Genomic DNA, 18943 nt, shown 5'->3' with positions numbered 1-18943 from the left:
TGATGTACCCTGTATCGAGTAGGTTTCTTTTTCAGGAGCAGCACACTATGGGACAAAATGGACAGACTGAAGATGTCTGGCTCTATAGAGGCATTAGCACTGGCAGCATTAGCAATACCATATGGAACATAATGCTAAAGAAATAAATGATTTGGCTATGTAAGGGCACCAACACTGGCAGTAGCAGCAGTACTACGTACTTATCAGGCAGGAGACATCTGGCTACCTATAGCAGGGGTGAGCAATTAATTTTTCCAAAGAGCCATATTAGAGGCCGTGAATGTTGTAGAGGGCTGAATCAATAGGCTAAAATTTATTCTGCTCAATATTAATATTAAATATAATTATTTTATATTAATATTACTTGTGTGACTTAATATTGAGCAGAATTAAGTATGCTGACAGCCCCCTATATATCATGAGCTCTCACACAGCCTTCCTATATACTGTATGAGCCCACACACAGCCCCTATATAACGTTAGAGCCCTCGCATAGCCTCCTATATACAGTATGTGCCCTACATAACCTCTGATATACAGCATGTGCCTTACATAGCCTTTGATATGCAACATGCGCCCCATATAGCCTTCTTATATACAGCATGTGCCTCACATAGCCTTTTATTTACAAAATGTGCCCCACATAACTTCTTATATACAGCATGTGCCCCACATAACCCACCTATGTGCAGTATGAGCCCTACATAGCCTCTTATACAATATGACCCCCATATAGCCTTTTATGCACGGTACAGCATGAGCCCCCCCCCCCCAACCAAATACAGCGTGAGTCTCACACAGCCCCTTATAATCATGGATGGATGGATTGTACATGTACATGCAGCTGTACAGTACAAAACATAATGGACAAGGAGGAGATGTCTGGATCTGTAGGGGCAGGATCATCACAGTAAAGAACCTAAATGAAAAGCAAAAGATATCTGGCAGTATTGGGACATCAGTACTAACAACAGCATTAGTCAGTCCCCACTCTCAGCAATGTGTGTGACAATCCTCACAGATCCCCATCCATTATTCATGTTAACAAATGTAAGTTTTTTTCACGGTTGTTTTAAACAATCTTATCCATCTCAGCACTTTCAAGCTGGGTCAGATCCTGCTACCGGTTCACTCTGGTGACCAAGAAGTCCATTGGGTCAGTCCTCAGGGTAGCTTTCAGAGGAAGGACAAAGTTCTGGTATGACTGAACCTGGTAAATCCTGTGGTACATACCTTCTGCATCAGGTTGGCACATGATGAAACATCTGGTTCATCATATCCCATAATCTTGTAGCACTGACAGAGAAGGTGGAACATTGACTCTGCAGGGAGCCTAGCGAGGCTTTCTGATCAACCTCTGCCTCAGCCTGGGTGCAAAACTTATGATGGTAATATTCCAATTTGCCTCCCTTCCAAAAGCAGAAAAAATCCCCTATTTTGTTTTATTACTTCGGGCTAAAAGCATGGCTACTCAATAGTCTTCTCTTTGTTTGATGCTTATCATACACCTGTGTGCCTACAAGTACCAGACCTTGTAGGTTGCTGGACAGTGTGACCAAGGAATCTGTTTACTCACATTCTGTCCCAGGAGACGATGTTTGGTAATCATAACCTGCATCATCATCTTCAAATTTACAATGAGCGTAATTCTCTTCGCATGCCTAAGTCTGTGATATCTCAATGTTGTACTCTAAATCTAGCTGCTCTTTCTACTCAAATCCTCCTAGTTCTTGATCCTCCTCTATATCCTCCTATATGTGACATTGTTCCCATAAGTCCCCAGCAGCCCCAAGGCAGCATAGAGAATTTAGTACTGTTTCTCTATCCATATTTGCATTATTGTGAGCATTACTCCTTATCTAAGTATCAGGGAAATGACGCCATAGTTGTCCCTACTGACAAATCTGGTGGCTGTTTTGTAGGGCGTGAGTAGGCACCACATGTCCCTCATGGCTGCAATTGGCCTAGTTTTAAAGTAACACCGTCTTTGTGTGGTCTGGTGCATGATGTAATCATGTACAGCTTTCTGTGGCTTATACAGCATATACAATGTGGAGTTGGAACATGACAAATAAAGAAATGGCCCAGACTGTATCCTCCATAGGGGGATTAAGGGGAGGGCTGCATGACTCAGGAGGTCTGCTAGGCCCTATTTTGTGGTTTTGTAATCTGTACTTATGACATTGGCTTCCGTTCTATTCTTGGGATTTTTCTCTGTTTTTTTGGAAGTGTCATATATGTATAGGCCAGAGTTGTGCTATATGATAATTCCTATTTTGTGGTGGTTAGAGGTTAAGGTGAGGAATAGAGTTTGGGAGTGAATTTATGGAGGAGGAGTATAGGGTCAGGGGGATAATGTGTGATTATTTGATTGGCTAGTGGGAGGTATCCCTGTGGGGGTACATAAGGGAGGGGCAGTTGGGGGTAGTTCATTCGGGATAGTGTTAGTGTACCTTGAATAGCTGTGGAATCCTGAACAATGGAGGCTCTTGTCCGGGAGTTCCAAGCTTTAGCTAAGAGCATGGAACAGCAGTGGCTCCAGGACCAACTGCAGCAGTGGAATGCTGAAAATAGGACCGCCGAGGTGGCTGCAGCCACAGTGAATTAGAGAAGTACCAGTAGGTCCAGACCACCGGAGAAACTGAGCCCAGAAGTGACTCCCCAGACCAGGCGCTGACTGCAAAGCCCCTCCAGGGACCTCTCTGGATCGCCGGTGCATCCCCAGCCTCCATCTGCAGCATGCCACTCTGGAGGGATTCCAGGGCGTCAGCCATGTTCAGGAGCTGGGTTGAGTGACGTTGTTGGCTTCTCCTCCCTTGTGATGTCATCCCGGTCATGTGGTACCAGATGAGCAAGGCCTCTGCTGCTGCAGGTAGGTAGGAACCATCGTAAGAGCGGCTGGAGCAAAAGTGCCAGGCCCGGGAAGCAGCCAGGGAAAATAAAAAATGCAGCTGGTGCATCCCCACAGAGCCCAGGCTTCAGGAGCAGCAGGAAATCGGCAGCGGAGATACGGAAGACCAGTGCGGGGGGGCTAGGAGACGACCCACCCTGGATGTCGGCAGCAGCGAGGGCCGATGCGATTTCCAAAGGAGAGGGCAGATCACTGCCAGGGATGTGGGCTACAGGCATGCAGTTTAAGTCTCTCCTCCTCCCAGACGACGCGCTGTTGTGAATTCGGTTTGTGGGCTCCCCCGGTGGTCTGTTATGGTAGTGTCTCTTATGTGCCTTCCTCCATCTCTGATTACCTGTCGCCACCCTCTTGGGGAGTTTCCTATTTAAGGCTGCTTGGCTGTTAGTCACATGCCGGCCAACAATGTGCTAGTAGCATTCTGTTGCATTCACCTGCCTCAAGTTCCAGTTCAGCTAAGTTGAATTTTGTTTCTTGTTTTGCTATTTTTGTCCAGCTATCTGCAATGTGACTCTTCAGTGCTGGAAGCTCTTGTGGACAGAAAATTACTACTCCAGTGGCATGAGTTGTCACTGGAGTTTAAAGTAATTTCTGGATGGTGTTTTTGAATAGTGATTTTTAGGTCGACCGTGAAGTAACTCTTTCCTGTCCTTCTGCTATCTAGTAAGCGGACCTCACTGTGCTAAATCTGCTGTTCATCCTACGTATGTCATTTCCTCTGAACTCACCGTCAATATCTGTGGGGGCCTACTATCATCTTTTGGGGTTCCTCACTGGAGGTAAGGCAGGCCTGTATATTCCTCTTATAGGGGTAGTTAGATCTCCGGCTGGCGCGTGGTGTCTAGGGCATCGTAGGTACATCCCCCGGCTACTGTAAGTGTTGGGTCAGGTTCAGGTCACGGTCGACCTTAGTTCCATCACCCGAGAGCTAGTCCGTTTTGTATTTTTTTCCCATGGTCATTGGGGTAACCATAACAGTTTGGCCGGCCATAAAAAAATCTATGTGTTAAAATATGCACTAAAGTAGGAAGGAGAAGAAAAGGTTTTTTTTTTTCTGTGTTTGAAAGTGCACCTTAGTTTGATCATTTGTATTCCTTGCTTAAACTGCAGTCTTCAGCCTTTTTTTTTCTCCTCTCCTCTTAACCTCTGAATGCTTGGGTTACACCCATTTGAAACATGGATCCACAGAGTTTAGTTGCGGGTTTGAATAACCTTGCGACAAAAGTACAGAACCTACAAGATTTTGTTATACGTGCTCCAATGTCTGAACCTAAGATTCCTCTGCCTGAATACTTTACCGGAGACAGATCCCGGTTTTTGAGTTTCAGAGAAAATTGCAAATTGTTTTTGTCTCTGAGATCTCACTCTGCTGGTGATCAGACTCAACAAGTTAGAATTGTTATCTCTCTACTGCGCGGCGACCCACAAAGTTGGGCATTTGCATTATCGCCAGGGGATCCTGCGTTGTTAAATGTAGATGCGTTTTTTCAGGCTTTGGGGTTGCTTTATGAAGAACCTAATTTGGAGATTTTGGCTGAGAAAGCCTTGATAGCTCTTTCCCAAGGGCAAGATGAAGCTGAGATATACTGCCAGAAATTCCGTAAATGGTCGGTGCTTACTAAATGGAATGAGTGCGCTTTAGCAGCTAATTTCAGAGAAGGTCTCTCTGATGCCGTGAAGGATGTCATGGTGGGGTTCCCTGTGCCTACAGGTCTGAATGATGCCATGAAATTGGCTATCCAGATTGATCGGCGTTTGCGGGAGCGCAAATCTGTGCACCATATGGCGGGGTCTTCTGAGGAAGAATCTGTGCACCATATGGCGGTATCTTCTGAGCAAAAACCTGTGCACCATATGGCGGTGTCTTCTGAGCAAAGACCTGTGCACCATTTGGCGGTGACCTCTGAAAAGGCATTAGAGCATATGCAATGCGATCGTGTTTTGTCTAGAGGCGAACGTCAAAATTACAGGCGCAAAAATGGATTGTGCTTCTACTGTGGAGATCCAGCTCATGTTATATCAGCATGCTCTAAACGTATAAATAAGGTTGATAAAAAGGTTGATAAATCTTTTTCTACAGGTACCTTGCAGTCAAAATTTCTTTTGTCCGTGACATTGATTTGTACCTTATCATCTGTGACTGTGAATGCTTATGTGGATTCTGGCGCCGCTCTGAGTCTCATGGATTGGTCCTTTGCCAAGCGTTGTGGGTTTGATTTGGAGCCGTTGGAAGTTTCTATTCCCCTGAAGGGTATTGATTCTACACCTTTGGCTAGCAATAAACCACAATATTGGACACAAGTGACTATGCGTCTTACCCCAGACCATCAGGAGATTATTCGTTTCCTTGTATTATATAACCTACATGATGTCTTAGTGCTTGGATTACCATGGTTACAGATTCATAATCCCGTCTTGGACTGGAAATCTATGTCTGTGTTGAGCTGGGGATGTCGGGGTATTCATGGGGATGCACCTTTGGTTCCTATTTCTTCATCTACTCCCTCTGAGATCCCAGCATTTCTGTCAGATTTTTATGATGTCTTTCAAGAGCCTAAAGTTGATTCTCTCCCTCCCCACAGAGAGTGTGACTGCGCTATTGAATTGATCCCCGGTAGTAAGTTTCCTAAGGGTCGCTTGTTTAATTTGTCTGTACCTGAACATACTGCTATGCGGGAGTATATCAGAGAATCCTTGGAAAAGGGTCATATTCGCCCCTCGTTGTCTCCACTAGGGGCAGGATTTTTCTTTGTAGGTAAAAAGGATGGTTCATTGAGACCTTGTATCGACTATCGACTTTTGAATAAGATTACAGTTAAATACCAGTACCCGTTACCTTTACTGACTGATCTGTTTGCTCGTATAAAGGGGGCTAAGTGGTTCACTAAGATCGATCTACGTGGTGCGTATAATTTGGTGCGGATTAAGCAGGGGGATGAGTGGAAGACCGCATTTAATACGCCTGAAGGCCATTTTGAGTATTTGGTAATGCCTTTCGGTCTCGCAAATGCCCCTTCCGTTTTTCAGTCCTTTATGCACGATATTTTCCGTGAATATCTGGATAAGTTTATGATTGTGTATTTGGATGATATTCTTGTTTTTTCGGAGGACTGGGAATCTCACGTTCAACAGGTCAGGAGAGTTTTTCAGGTTTTGCGAGCTAATTCTCTTTTTGTAAAGGGCTCAAAGTGTAGTTTTGGAGTTCAGAGAATTTCCTTTTTGGGATATATTTTTTCCCCTTCATCTATGGAGATGGACCCTGTCAAGGTCCAGGCTATTTGTGATTGGATGCAACCTACTTCTTTGAAGAGTCTGCAAAAGTTCTTGGGTTTTGCTAATTTCTATCACCGATTTATAGCGGGTTTTTCCGCCATTGCTAAACCTTTGACTGATTTGACCAAAAAGGGTGCTGATGTTGCTAATTGGTCCTCTGCGGCTGTGGAGGCCTTTCAGGAGCTTAAGCGCCGCTTTTCTTCCGCTCCTGTGTTGCGCCAACCTGATGTGTTACTTCCGTTCCAGGTTGAGGTGGATGCTTCGGAGATCGGAGCAGGTGCAGTTTTGTCGCAGAAAGATCCTGACTGCTCAGTAATGAGACCATGTGCGTTTTTCTCCCGAAAGTTTTCGCCCGCTGAGCGAAATTATGATGTGGGAAATCGGGAACTTCTGGCCATGAAGTGGGCGTTTGAGGAGTGGCGTCATTGGCTTGAGGGTGCTAGACACCAGGTGGTGGTCCTCACTGACCACAAGAATCTAATTTATCTTGAGTCGGCCAGGCGTCTGAATCCTAGACAGGCGCGCTGGTCGTTGTTTTTCTCCCGATTTGACTTTGTGGTGTCATATCTGCCTGGGTCCAAGAATGTGAAGGCGGATGCCCTCTCTAGGAGTTTTGAGCCTGACTCGCCTGGTGATTCCGAACCTACCGGCATCCTGAAGGATGGGGTGATATTGTCAGCTGTCTCCCCAGACCTGCGGCGTTCTTTGCAGGAGTTTCAGGTGGATAGGCCTGATCGCTGTCCGCCTGGTAGACTGTTTGTCCCTGATGATTGGACCAGTAGAGTTATCTCGGAGGTTCATTCTTCCGCGTTGACAGGTCATCCTGGAATTTTTGGCACCAGGGATTTGGTGTCTAGGTCCTTCTGGTGGCCTTCTTTGTCTCGAGATGTGCGCATGTTTGTGCAGTCTTGTGATGTTTGTGCTCGGGCCAAGCCCTGCTGTTCTAGGGCCAGTGGGTTGTTGTTGCCCTTGCCTATTCCTAAGAGGCCTTGGACGCACGTCTCTATGGACTTTATTTCTGACCTTCCGGTTTCTCGTAGGATGTCTGTCATCTGGGTGATTTGTGACCGTTTTTCCAAGATGGTTCATTTGGTACCTTTACCCAAATTGCCCTCCTCCTCTGAGTTGGTTCCTCTATTTTTTCAGAATGTGGTGCGTTTGCATGGTATTCCTGAGAATATAGTGTCTGACAGGGGTACTCAGTTTGTGTCTAGATTTTGGCGGACGTTCTGTGCCAGGATGGGTATCGATTTGTCTTTTTCGTCTGCATTCCATCCTCAGACTAATGGCCAGACTGAGCGTACTAATCAGACCTTGGAGACTTACTTGAGGTGTTTTGTGTCCGCTGATCAGGATGATTGGCTTGACTTTTTGCCATTGGCAGAGTTTGCCCTTAACAATCGGGCTAGTTCTGCCACTTTGGTATCTCCATTTTTTTGTAATTCAGGGTTTCACCCTCGGTTTTCGTCCGGTCAATTGGAGTCTTCGGATTGTCCTGGAGTGGATGCTGTGGTTGATAGGATGCATCAGATTTGGGGACAGGTTGTGGACAATCTGAAGTTGTCCCAGGAGAAGACTCAACAGTTCACTAATCGTCATCGGCGTATTGGTCCTCGTCTTTGTGTTGGGGACCTGGTGTGGCTGTCTTCTCGATTTGTTCCTATGAAGGTCTCGTCTCCTAAGTTTAAGCCTCGGTTTATCGGCCCTTATAGGATTCTGGAGGTTCTTAATCCTGTGTCCTTTCGTTTGGACCTCCCAGCATCTTTTAATATCCATAATGTTTTCCATCGGTCATTATTGCGGAGGTATGAGGTACCGGTTGTTCCTTCTGCTGATCCACCTGCTCCTGTGTTGGTTGAGGGTGAATTGGAGTATGTGGTGGAAAAGATCTTGGACTCCCGTGTTTCCAGACGGAAACTTCAGTATCTGGTTAAGTGGAAGGGTTATGGCCAGGAGGATAATTCTTGGGTGACAGCATCCGATGTTCATGCTCCCGATTTGGTTCGTGCATTTCATAGTGCTCATCCAGGTCGCCCTGGTGGTTCTGGTGAGGGTTCGGTGCCCCCTCCTTAAGGGGGGGGTACTGTTGTGAATTCGGTTTGTGGGCTCCCCCGGTGGTCTGTTATGGTATTGTCTCTTATGTGCCTTCCTCCATCTTTGATTACCTGTCGCCACCCTCTTGGGGAGTTTCCTATTTAAGGCTGCTTGGCTGTTAGTCACATGCCGGCCAACAATGTGCTAGTAGCATTCTGTTGCATTCACCTGCCTCAAGTTCCAGTTCAGCTAAGTTGAATTTTGTTTCTTGTTTTGCTATTTTTGTCCAGCTATCTGCAATGTGACTCTTCAGTGCTGGAAGCTCTTGTGGACAGAAAATTACTACTCCAGTGGCATGAGTTGTCACTGGAGTTTAAAGTAATTTCTGGATGGTGTTTTTGAATAGTGATTTTTAGGTCGACCGTGAAGTAACTCTTTCCTGTCCTTCTGCTATCTAGTAAGCGGACCTCCCTGTGCTAAATCTGCTGTTCATCCTACGTATGTCATTTCCTCTGAACTCACCGTCAATATCTGTGGGGGCCTACTATCATCTTTTGGGGTTCCTCACTGGAGGTAAGGCAGGCCTGTATATTCCTCTTATAGGGGTAGTTAGATCTCCGGCTGGCGCGTGGTGTCTAGGGCATCGTAGGTACATCCCCCGGCTACTGTAAGTGTTGGGTCAGGTTCAGGTCACGGTCGACCTTAGTTTCCATCACCCGAGAGCTAGTCCGTTTTGTATTTTTTTCCCATGGTCATTGGGGTAACCATAACAACGCGCTATTGTTGATAGGTGGGTTGACTACGTGGGGTTTACCTGGCGATGTCCTCAAGGCTGACTCTGCCTCTGAAGAGGAGGGCCAGATTTCATCTGGCAGTAATGGAAGTGAGGGTGATCGCCCCGGAGGACACACAACAGCTGTTACGAGGCTTCCTCGTAGTCGGCCTGGTAATTACTTGGTTTACATGGGCCTCGGCGGAATGTAGATGATTTGGATTTGAGGGAGCGGTATTTTCAGAGGGGTATGGCGGCTAATAGTGCGAAGGGTAATGAATGTATGAGTGATGTGGTGTCGGAATTTTTTTTGTTTAGTATGGTGCAGGGTTTTTTCTCACTTGTGGCAGGTCCTAGCAGAGTTTGGCAGGGTTGTGTCGGAGGTTCACTATCAGCAGCGGTTGTGGAGACCCCTGTGGCTGTTAGTGGATGGATTCCCGCACTGGTTACGGTTACTCCAGTTGCAGCTAATTAGACGGTCGCGTCACCAGCAGATGCTGCGACTCCAGTGGATACGGTACGGTTGGATGACAGAGCGAGGGGTGAAGTTTATGTGTGCTTTGATGGCCCCTCGGGCTCATTTGAAACAGGGGGTGCGAGGGAAAAAAACAATTGAATGATGAGTACGTGGAAATTTTTCTTTGTTACCGTTAGAGAAGTTTAATCTGGACAGGGTAAATCTTGATGATAATAAGAAGGATGAGGAATAGTGTAGGCGTTATCGACTTATTCCTGCACATTTCAGAACTGCCTGCAGGCGTTTACGACGTTATCGAGTGTCATTGGGGAGAAAGCTCCAGAGAACTGTTCTGTGTTGTTCTGTTATTTAGATTTCATTAGTGAAGCATACTGGGTTTATGGCGGGACAAAAAACACAATGGAGCAACCAGCAGCTCACCGGGTTGAGAAATTCCTGGAATAGGAGTGCGGTACACGGAGACTTCAGACTGGTTTCCTGATAAATGAACAGTGAAGAAAATGGGAAAATCCAGCAACCGCAAAAGTCATAAAACTTCCCATTTATTAGTAGATTTAAAACATAAAAAGGAAAATTTTTTAAAAAACATAACAGTCGACGCGTTTCGAGTTACACTTAGCTCTTAATCGTGATTGCTGGATTTTCCCATTTTCTTTATGGCGGGATGGCATGGCTGAGGTATGATGAACAGTTCAGACAAAGAAAAGCGGTCTGTCCGAGTTTACGGTGGGACCACAAGGAGATTAGTATGTGGTTGCGGTTGATAACTGAGGCTGGCCTCAGTCCTTTCCTGGGAGTTCCGGGGGCACTGGCAATTCGGCTGCATCCTCAGCAGGTTCCAGAAAGGGTGTGTGCTGGCAGTTTAATGAGCAGGAATGCCGTTTCAGCATATCCTGTAAGTATAAGTACGAATGTTCATGCTGCGGAGGGTCTCACAGCCATTCCAAGTGCTTTAAGAAAGGAAAAGGAAAATCAAGCAAGGCTTCTTTAAAAAGGGAGGACACCGGTGAGAATAGATCGGATGCTTCCTTTTCTAAATATGTATCAGGATAGGGAAGCGGCTGTGTTGTTAAGCGATGGTTTTAATTTTGGCTTCAGGATTCCATAGGCTGTGGTGCCACGTTTGGTGCAGCCTAAGAATTTGATTTAGGCTCGGATGCATGCGGCAGTTGTTAAGGGCAAATTGGATAAGGAGATTACCTTGGGTCGCATAGTTGGTCCGTTTTTGGAACCCCCGTTACCGTGTTTGTGTTTCACCGTTTGGCGTTGTGCCCAAAAAGGAGCGCAACAAGTTTCGGTTAATTCATCACTTGCCGTAAACTCAGGGCAGTTTAGTTAATTATGGTATTGATCTGGATATGGCATCAGTATCGTATGTTTCTTTCGACAAGGCTGTGGACTAGGTGGGGAGACTGGGAAAAGGATCTCTCATGACAAAAACAGACACTGAGTTCGTTTTTCGTCTGCTTCCTGTGCACCCTGAGAGTTTTTATTTACTTGGTTGTTTTTGGGACAGCCTGTATTACCTGGATTGTTGTTTACCAATGGGTTGTTCTTTCTCGTGTTTCCTATTTTTAAAAGTTTAGTTGTTTTATTGAATGGGTAGTGAAGGAGGAATCCGGTTTTGATTCAGTCTTGCACTATTTAGATGATTTCTTGTGTAGTGGGCAGGCTGGGTCCTCAGTTTGTTTTTTTCTGCTTAGGATAGTTGAACAGGAAGCATCTCATTTTGGCATTCCATTGGCCCCATAAAAAAATGAGGGCCACTCCACGGTTGTGAAGTTTTTAGGAATTGAATTGGATTCTGTCAGGATGGAATGCCGCTTGCCAGAAAATAAGTTGTTAGATCTGAAGTTTTGTGTGCTGAAGGCATTGCGGCGGCAGTTGCAATCTCTTTTGGGTAAGTTGAATTTTGCGGTTGCGGTTAGCTCAGGAGATGGCAGGAGATGGCAGGCAAAAAATATCCGTTGCTTTTTCTGAGATTGAATTTGGAGCACAAAGTGGATTTATCTGTCTAGGCTGATTTTCTTCAATCTTATGATGGCTGGTCGGTATCGATGGATCGAGTCGTGTCTAATGTGGGTTTGGTTTTGTTCAGACACATCTGGTTCTTGTAGTTTTGGGGCCTGTTTTGGTGGAAAATGTAAATGGCTATGGCGTGCAATAGGCAAGACCGTGCCTGTACCCTCAGGGATGACAACACAATATAGATATGGAGGATATCCCAATATTAAAACATAACCTTTAATATTATTAAATTAAAAATCTTGGATACCAACAAAACACAAACATAAACAAAAGTGCTCAAATGAACCAGTGCTCAAAGATAAAAATTGGATCGGTCTCACCAATATGGACGGACGTTTCAATATGGCAGTTTGCTTCTCGATCTCCAAAGCTGAAGAGTGGTGGTCCAGAAGTATGGGCAAGGGGTGGGGGTAGGTGTACTTCCACTATCTTCCCTGTTATGCCCCTGCAGAACTCCTGTCCTAACAAGGACAGGCCCCAAGTGAGCCCTACTATGGACAGCCACCATATAATGTATATACCCAATGTCTCTCTTCTCCCTACGCGTTTCAACTCCAATAATGGAGAATCATGAGGGGAGTTCAAATAGAAATAGGTGCCAATAGGCAGAGCCAAGAATCCAGCAAAAAGTCCATGTATATAATGGGTCCCTCAGTGGCTAGGTACCCATAGGTCAGAGTGGCTGTCTATGTCTGCAGCCCAAAGTAAGTCCTCCTTACTTTGGACTGCAGACACAGATCATTGGATCATTGCCGTTTCTGTGTCTCTTGCGCCACCTAGTGCTCAGGTGTTTGGATTTTAATGTCTGGTTTTGTGCTGATGGTGTACCGGGTGTTTAGAATTCAATAGATGATGCATTGTCTCACTTCCAGTAGGATCGTTTTAGGGAACTGGCACCAGATGCTAAGGGAATTGTGGGGTGTGGACGGTTTGTTTGAATGCCCAGTGAGATGGGTTTCTTCGTTTTTGGAGGTGAGAGGTCCAATATCGGGTTCCTTTTTGTTACATCAAGATGGATCTGCATTATCGGTATATAAGTTTATTGCCATTTTCAGGTGTGGATTGGCTCATTGTGGTTTGAATGGTTTAGAGTTTGGTTCTCATTCATTTCGGATTGGGACAGCCACTGAGGCCGTTTGCTGGGGTTTGGGGGCTTAAAGCTGTGAAAAAGTTTGGTCGATCAGAGTCTGCAAGGTACCGGTCTTATGTCCGGCCTCATATGTTATAAGATTCCCCCCCCAACAATTTTTATTACTGTTTTATTATTATATTAATATATATAAGGGTTTGTTGCATTCCAGGGAATATTTGCGATCAGATTGGGTTCATTTAAATGATATTGGTATAGATATGTGGGCATTAGCACTGATGGAGGGAGTCTAAAAGGCACTTTTGGTGTGGTGGGACTCACAGGCATAAGGGGTCATGCGTGCTTGCTATGGTGGAAAAGGAGGGGGTTTTCGAAGGATGTTGCTTACACCAAAGGACGGGGAGCCCACTGCAGGGATGGGTGACCCCCATTGGTGTTAAGCCGGTGTTAAAATAGGAAACGGCGCACTACTGAGAGAGGTCTCAACGGGACATTTTTGCTATGGGAAACAATCAGTTGGGTGTCCCTGGGCTGGTTGCGGTGCGGCTGAGGGTGGCATGGTGGAGCTGTTTGTTACAGTTTTCAAAATGGTTGAACCTTCAGTTCTCTTCCTCCTTTTCAGAGTCAAGTTAATGTTGTTTAATGTTATTTATGTTTATATATTATTTAATAAATGAGGCTGCTGTGGCCTTTATATCTAATTTCACGCAGTGTGGTGTTTTTATTTGTAGTTAAGTGGAGGGTCTCAGTGGGCTATGTATAGAAGGCCGTATAGTCATACATTCCAAAGTCACACAGGCAGACTATTCTGTTGCTGTAATTCAAGTGGAGCTTGCTTAGCAATATAAGAATGGCTGGTATATACATACACTCTCCCAGCCATACTAACACCTTATTTAAGCCTCTATATGTTTTTAAACAAACTTTGCAGCAACAAATTTATGACATCCTCCTCACAGGAAGAATAAGTTAGATTGCTCAACTTCAGTGCAACAATGTTCCTCCCATTTTTATTGACTACTTTGCCCAGTTTCAGTTCGTGAGGAGACATCCAGCGGAACATTGCTGCTTGATGCAGAGCAATAATTCTCTAGCCGTCTGGCTTCTCTGGCCCAGGCACATCAGAGCTTGAGCTTACATACATTATATCACAAAAGTGAGTTCATCCCTCACATTTTTGTAAATATTTGATAATATCTTTTCATAGGACTACACTGAAGATCTGACACTTTGATACAACTTAAAGTAGTCAGTGTACAGCTTGTATAACAGTGTAAACTTAGTGTGTCCTCTAAATAACTCAGCACACTCATTAATGTCTAACCGCTGGCAACAAAAGTGAGTACACCTTTAAGTGAAAATGGCCAAATTGTGCCCAGTTAGCCATTTTCCCTTCCCGATGTCATGTGACTCATTAGTATTACATATACAGTACAGACCAAAAGTTTGGACACACCTTCTCTTTTACAGATTTTTCTGTATTTTCATGACTATGAAAATTGTAAATTCACACTGAAGGCATCAAAACTATGAATTAACACATGTGGAATTATATACTTAACAAAAAAGTGTGAAACAACTGAAATGATGTCTTATATTCTAGGTTCTTCAAAGTAGCCTCCTTTTGCTTTAATGACTGCTTTGCACACTCTTGGCATTCTCTTGATGAGCTTCAAGAGGTAGTCACCGGGAATGGTTTTCACGTCACAGGTGTGTCCTGTCAGCTTTAATAAGTGGGATTTCTTGCCTTATAAATGGGGTTGGGACCATCAGTTGTGTTGTGCAGACGTCTGGTGGATACACAGCTGATAGTCCTACTGAATAGACTGTTAGAATTTGTATTATGGCAATAAAAAAGCAGCTAAGAAAAGAAAAACGAGTGGCCATCATTACTTAAAGAAATTAAGGTCAGTCAGTCCGAAAAATTGGGAAAACTTTGAAAGTGTTCCCAAGTGCAGTGGCAAAAACCATCAAGCGCTACAAAGAAACTGGCTCACATGAGGACTGCCCCAGGAAAGAAGACCAAGAGTCACCTCTGCTTCTGAGGATAAGTTTATCCGAGCCACCAGCCTCAGAAATCGCAGGTTAACAGCAGCTTAGAGACCAGGTCAATGCCACACAGCGTTCTAGCAGCAGACACATCTCTACAACAACTGTTAAGAGGAAACTTTTTTGCAGCAGGCCTTCATGGTAAAATAGCTGCTAGGAAACCACTGCTAAGGACAGGCAACAAGCAGAAGAGACTTGTTTGGGATAAAGAACACAAGGAATGGACATTAGACCAGTGGAAATCTGTGCTTTGGTCTGATGAGTCCAAATTTGAGATCTTTGGTTCCAACCACCGTGTCTTTGTGCGACGCAGAAAAGGTGAACTGATGGACTCTACTTGCCTGGTTCCCACAGTGAAGCATGGAGGAGGAGGTGTGATGGTGTGGAGGTGCTTTGCTGGTGACACTGTTGGGGATTTCTTCAAAATTGAAGGCATACTGAACCAGCATGGCTTCCACAGCATCTTGCAGCGGCATGCTATTCCATCCGGTTTGCGTTTAGTTGGACCATCATTTTTCAACAGGATAATGACCCCAAACACACCTTCAGGCTGTGTAAGGGCTATTTGACCAAGAAGGAGAGTGATGGGGTGCTACGCCAGATGACCTGGCCTCCAGTCACCAGACCTGAACCCAATCTAGATGGTTTGGGGTGAGCTGGACTGCAGAGTGAAGGCAAAAGGGCCAACAAGTGCTAAGCATCTCTGGGAACTTCTTCAAGATTGTTGGAAGATCATTCCCGGTGACTACCTCTTGAAGATCATCAAGAGAATGCCAAGAGTGTGCAAAGCAGTCATGAAAGCAAAAGGTGGCTACTTTGAAGAACCTAGAATATAAGACATAATTTCAGCTGTTTCACACTTTTTTGTTAAGTATATAATTCCACATGTGTTAATTCATAGTTTTGATGCCTTCAGTGTGAATGTACAATTTTCATAGTCATGAAAATACAGAAAAATCTGTAAATGAGAAGGTGTGTCCAAACTTTTGGTCTGTACTGTATATTATATTTGCCCAGTTTTCGTTGTCGAGGAGAAATTTGCTGCTCGATGCAGAAGAGCAACTCCTTTGCTGTGTGGCTTCTCTTGCACAGGCACATCAGCTATTTGACAGCAAGGAAGAGCTTGAGATAACATATAAGAAAGAAGTGGGGAGTAGGTTGAAGCAAGTTCTGTCCTGTTGCTGATGGATACGGGAAGATGTCCATTCTTGAGGATGTGGAGGAGGTGAACAAGTGCCATCTAATTGTTGTGGTGCATCATCACCACTGTTATGCAAAACAGTGACCTACTGTTGTTGGCCAAGAAAAAAAATTATTGTCCCTGGCTGTAATGTTTTTCCATGTGCTTGAGTTGGAGTGCACCTTGCTGCACAATCGCAATTCCAAAGATCAACCTATGCTCTATGGCAGATGGAAGCGCAATGTAGGGAAAGCTTTCTTGGAGAAGTAATTGCTAATGTTGGAGATCAGCAAAATTCCTGAGCTGAAAAGTTGGATTCAAGTTCAATTCAATTGATTCAGCCAACAATATGCCTGACAGTCTGCAAACAACTGAGCAAGAAGCTTGCTATGCTCACAAGTGTGACTAAAAACTCTGTTGGTAAACTCTCTCTCTGCCCTTGGATGTAATAACAGGTAATCAAACCCAATTTCATCTTTAGCATAGCCTTTAAATTTACAATGAATGAAAGCCTCCTCTCATGCCTGAGCCTGGGATAGCTTAATTCATAACTCAATCCAAACCACCAGTTCCCCCTGCATGGGACATTGAAAGGGCACAACATATTGGCCTAACATTATATTTTACTGTATTAGTCACAGCATTAAGGTCTACTGTTGATACCACTGTCTTGATTGCTAATTGAAATACAATTTGCTTTGAAAGACGGCACTTAAAAAAAACAAATGTACGTGTATTTTTTTTTCTTTGGCAGATGACTGTACCAGGAGGTCAAATGGACAACTGGAATTTTCTGATTTTAAAGCAGATGATTATGGTATCACACCAGATCTAAATGAAGAGCATGACATTATCACAGATATATCGCCAAACTTTCACAGCACAAATCTATTATGTAATCCTTTTCAACAAGTCCACAGATCTTCTAATTCATCACAGCCTGTTAAGAAAAATAAAAGGAGGGATGCTGAACATAAAAAAACTTATACAGGAGAGAAGCAATTATCATGTTCAGAATGTGGGAAATGTTATAGCATTAAATCAAGACTTCTTATGCATCAGAGAACTCACACAGGGGAAAAGCCATATTCATGTTCCAAATGTGGGAAATCTTATAGCATTAAATCAAGACTTGTTAGGCATCAGAGAAGTCACACAGGGGAGAAGCCATTTTCATGTTCCGAATGTTGGAAATGTTTTAATGACAAAGCAAGTCTTGTGGCACATCAGAGAATTCACACAGGGGAGAAGCCATACTGCTGTTCAGAATGTGGAAAATGTTTTACCTGTAAAGCAAATCTTGTTATACATGAGAGAATTCACACAGGGGAGAAGCCATTTTCATGTTCAGAATGTGAAAAATGTTATATCAGTAAATTAAAACTTGTTGAACATCAGAGAAGCCACACAGGGGAGAAGCCATTTTCATGTCCAGAATGTGGAAAATGTTTTACCTACAAATCAGACCTTGTCAAACATAAGAGAACTCACACAGGGGAGAAGCCATTTTCCTGTTTAGAATGTGGGAAATGTTTTACTTACAAAGGAAGTCTTGTTAAACATAACAGAACTCACACAGGGGAAAAGCCATTTTCATGTCCAGAATGTTCAAAGCGTTTTACTTACAAAGCAGATCTTGTTAAACATAACAGAATTCACATGGGTGAGAAGCCATTTTCATGTTCAGACTCTGGTAAACGTTATTTCTTTAAATCATCTCTTGTTACGCATATGAGAACTCACACAGGGAAGAAACTATTTTCATGTTCAGAATGTGGGAAATGTTTTACTTACAAAGGAGATCTTTCTAAACATATCAAAACTCACACTGGGGAAAGGTTATTTTCATGTTCAGAATGTGGGAAATGTTATTTCTTTAAATCAGCTCTTGTTATGCATCTGAGAACTCACACAGGGGAGAAGCCATTTTCATGTTCAGAATGTGGAAAATGTTTTACCAAGAAATTATATTTTCTTAAACATCAGACAAAGCACACAAGGAAGTAGTCATTCTACTTTAAAAAAATATATTTATATTGACAAATTGTGCAAGAAAAGTTACAATTAACATAGTCAAAGTTAAGTCACATATCTAAAAGTGAAAGCAATTTATATCACTAAATGATGATTGGGAACCTTACTCAATTATCAATAAGTGAAAACAAGGAATACAAAACAGGCAGAATGAATATAATCCTATAAACATGGTAACCAAGCAAGATTATAACAATACGGTTAACAACAAAACCTGTAGATTTAGATAACACGGACCACACCCATGCTAAATAAGCAAAGACCACTAAAAAATGGTGCACAAAGTCCAAATAATGCAAAACGTAATTTTATTAAAGGGAACCTGTCACCTGAATTTGGCGGGACCAGTTTTGGGTCATATGGGCGGGGTTTTTGGGTGTTTGATTCACCCTTTCCTTACCCGCTGGCTGCATGCTGGCTGCATGCTGGCTGCAATATTGGATTGAAGTTCATTCTCTGTCCTCCATAGTAGACGCCTGCGTAAGGCAAGATTGCCTTGTGCAGGCATGTACTCCGGAGGACAGAGAATGAACTTCAATCCAATATTGTGGCCAGCATGCAGCCAGCATGCAGCCAGCGGGTAAGGAAAGGGTGAATCAAACACCCGAAAACCCCGCCCATATGACCCAAAACTGGTCCCGCCAAATTCAGGTGACAGGTTCCCTTTAACTATCAACATAAGAAACAAGGAAAATGGACAGAAATGTGTGGAGAACCCACAACCTGTATGGAGCACATGGAAACCCAACAGATCACCTCCTGCCAGTCGCATAAACAATAATAAGAAAGAAATATATATAGCAGCAATATATTCAACCTACATGTCTAAAAATATATATGCTGTCAGTATCCACAGAGCATGTAGGTATAGAGTTGCCACTATAAACGTGCACGTGCAAAAGGTAACCAAAACGTAACCCATATAATAGACATACCGGCGATATGAAGGAGGGATGTGTCGGCTCCAGCCCACCCCGGGGTTACGTTTTGGTTACCTTTTGCACGTGCACGTTTATAGTGGCAACTCTATACCTACACTCACCGGCCACTTTATTAGGTACACCATGCTAGTAACGGGTTGGACCCCCTTTTGCCTT

At 43.9% G+C, this 18943-nt stretch overlaps 1 protein-coding gene across 1 annotated transcript in view; it reads left to right on the top strand.

Moving 5' to 3' along the window:
• LOC143767893 (uncharacterized) overlaps window positions 1-18151 on the top strand; it is an 88512-nt gene extending 70361 nt beyond the window's left edge. Inside the window, exon 13 of the mRNA XM_077256414.1 lies at window positions 16567-18151. Coding sequence (XP_077112529.1) covers window positions 16567-17819 — 1253 coding nt within the window. The 3' untranslated portion in view covers window positions 17820-18151. The remainder of the gene's footprint in view (window positions 1-16566) is intronic.
• Window positions 18152-18943: the final 792 nt, after the last annotated feature.

Source organism: Ranitomeya variabilis, chromosome 4 (genome assembly GCF_051348905.1).
Source record: "Ranitomeya variabilis isolate aRanVar5 chromosome 4, aRanVar5.hap1, whole genome shotgun sequence".
Taxonomy (NCBI): domain Eukaryota; kingdom Metazoa; phylum Chordata; class Amphibia; order Anura; family Dendrobatidae; genus Ranitomeya; species Ranitomeya variabilis.
The sequence above is the reverse complement of the archived record's forward strand: the minus strand, read 5'-3'. Positions and strand labels throughout refer to the sequence as shown.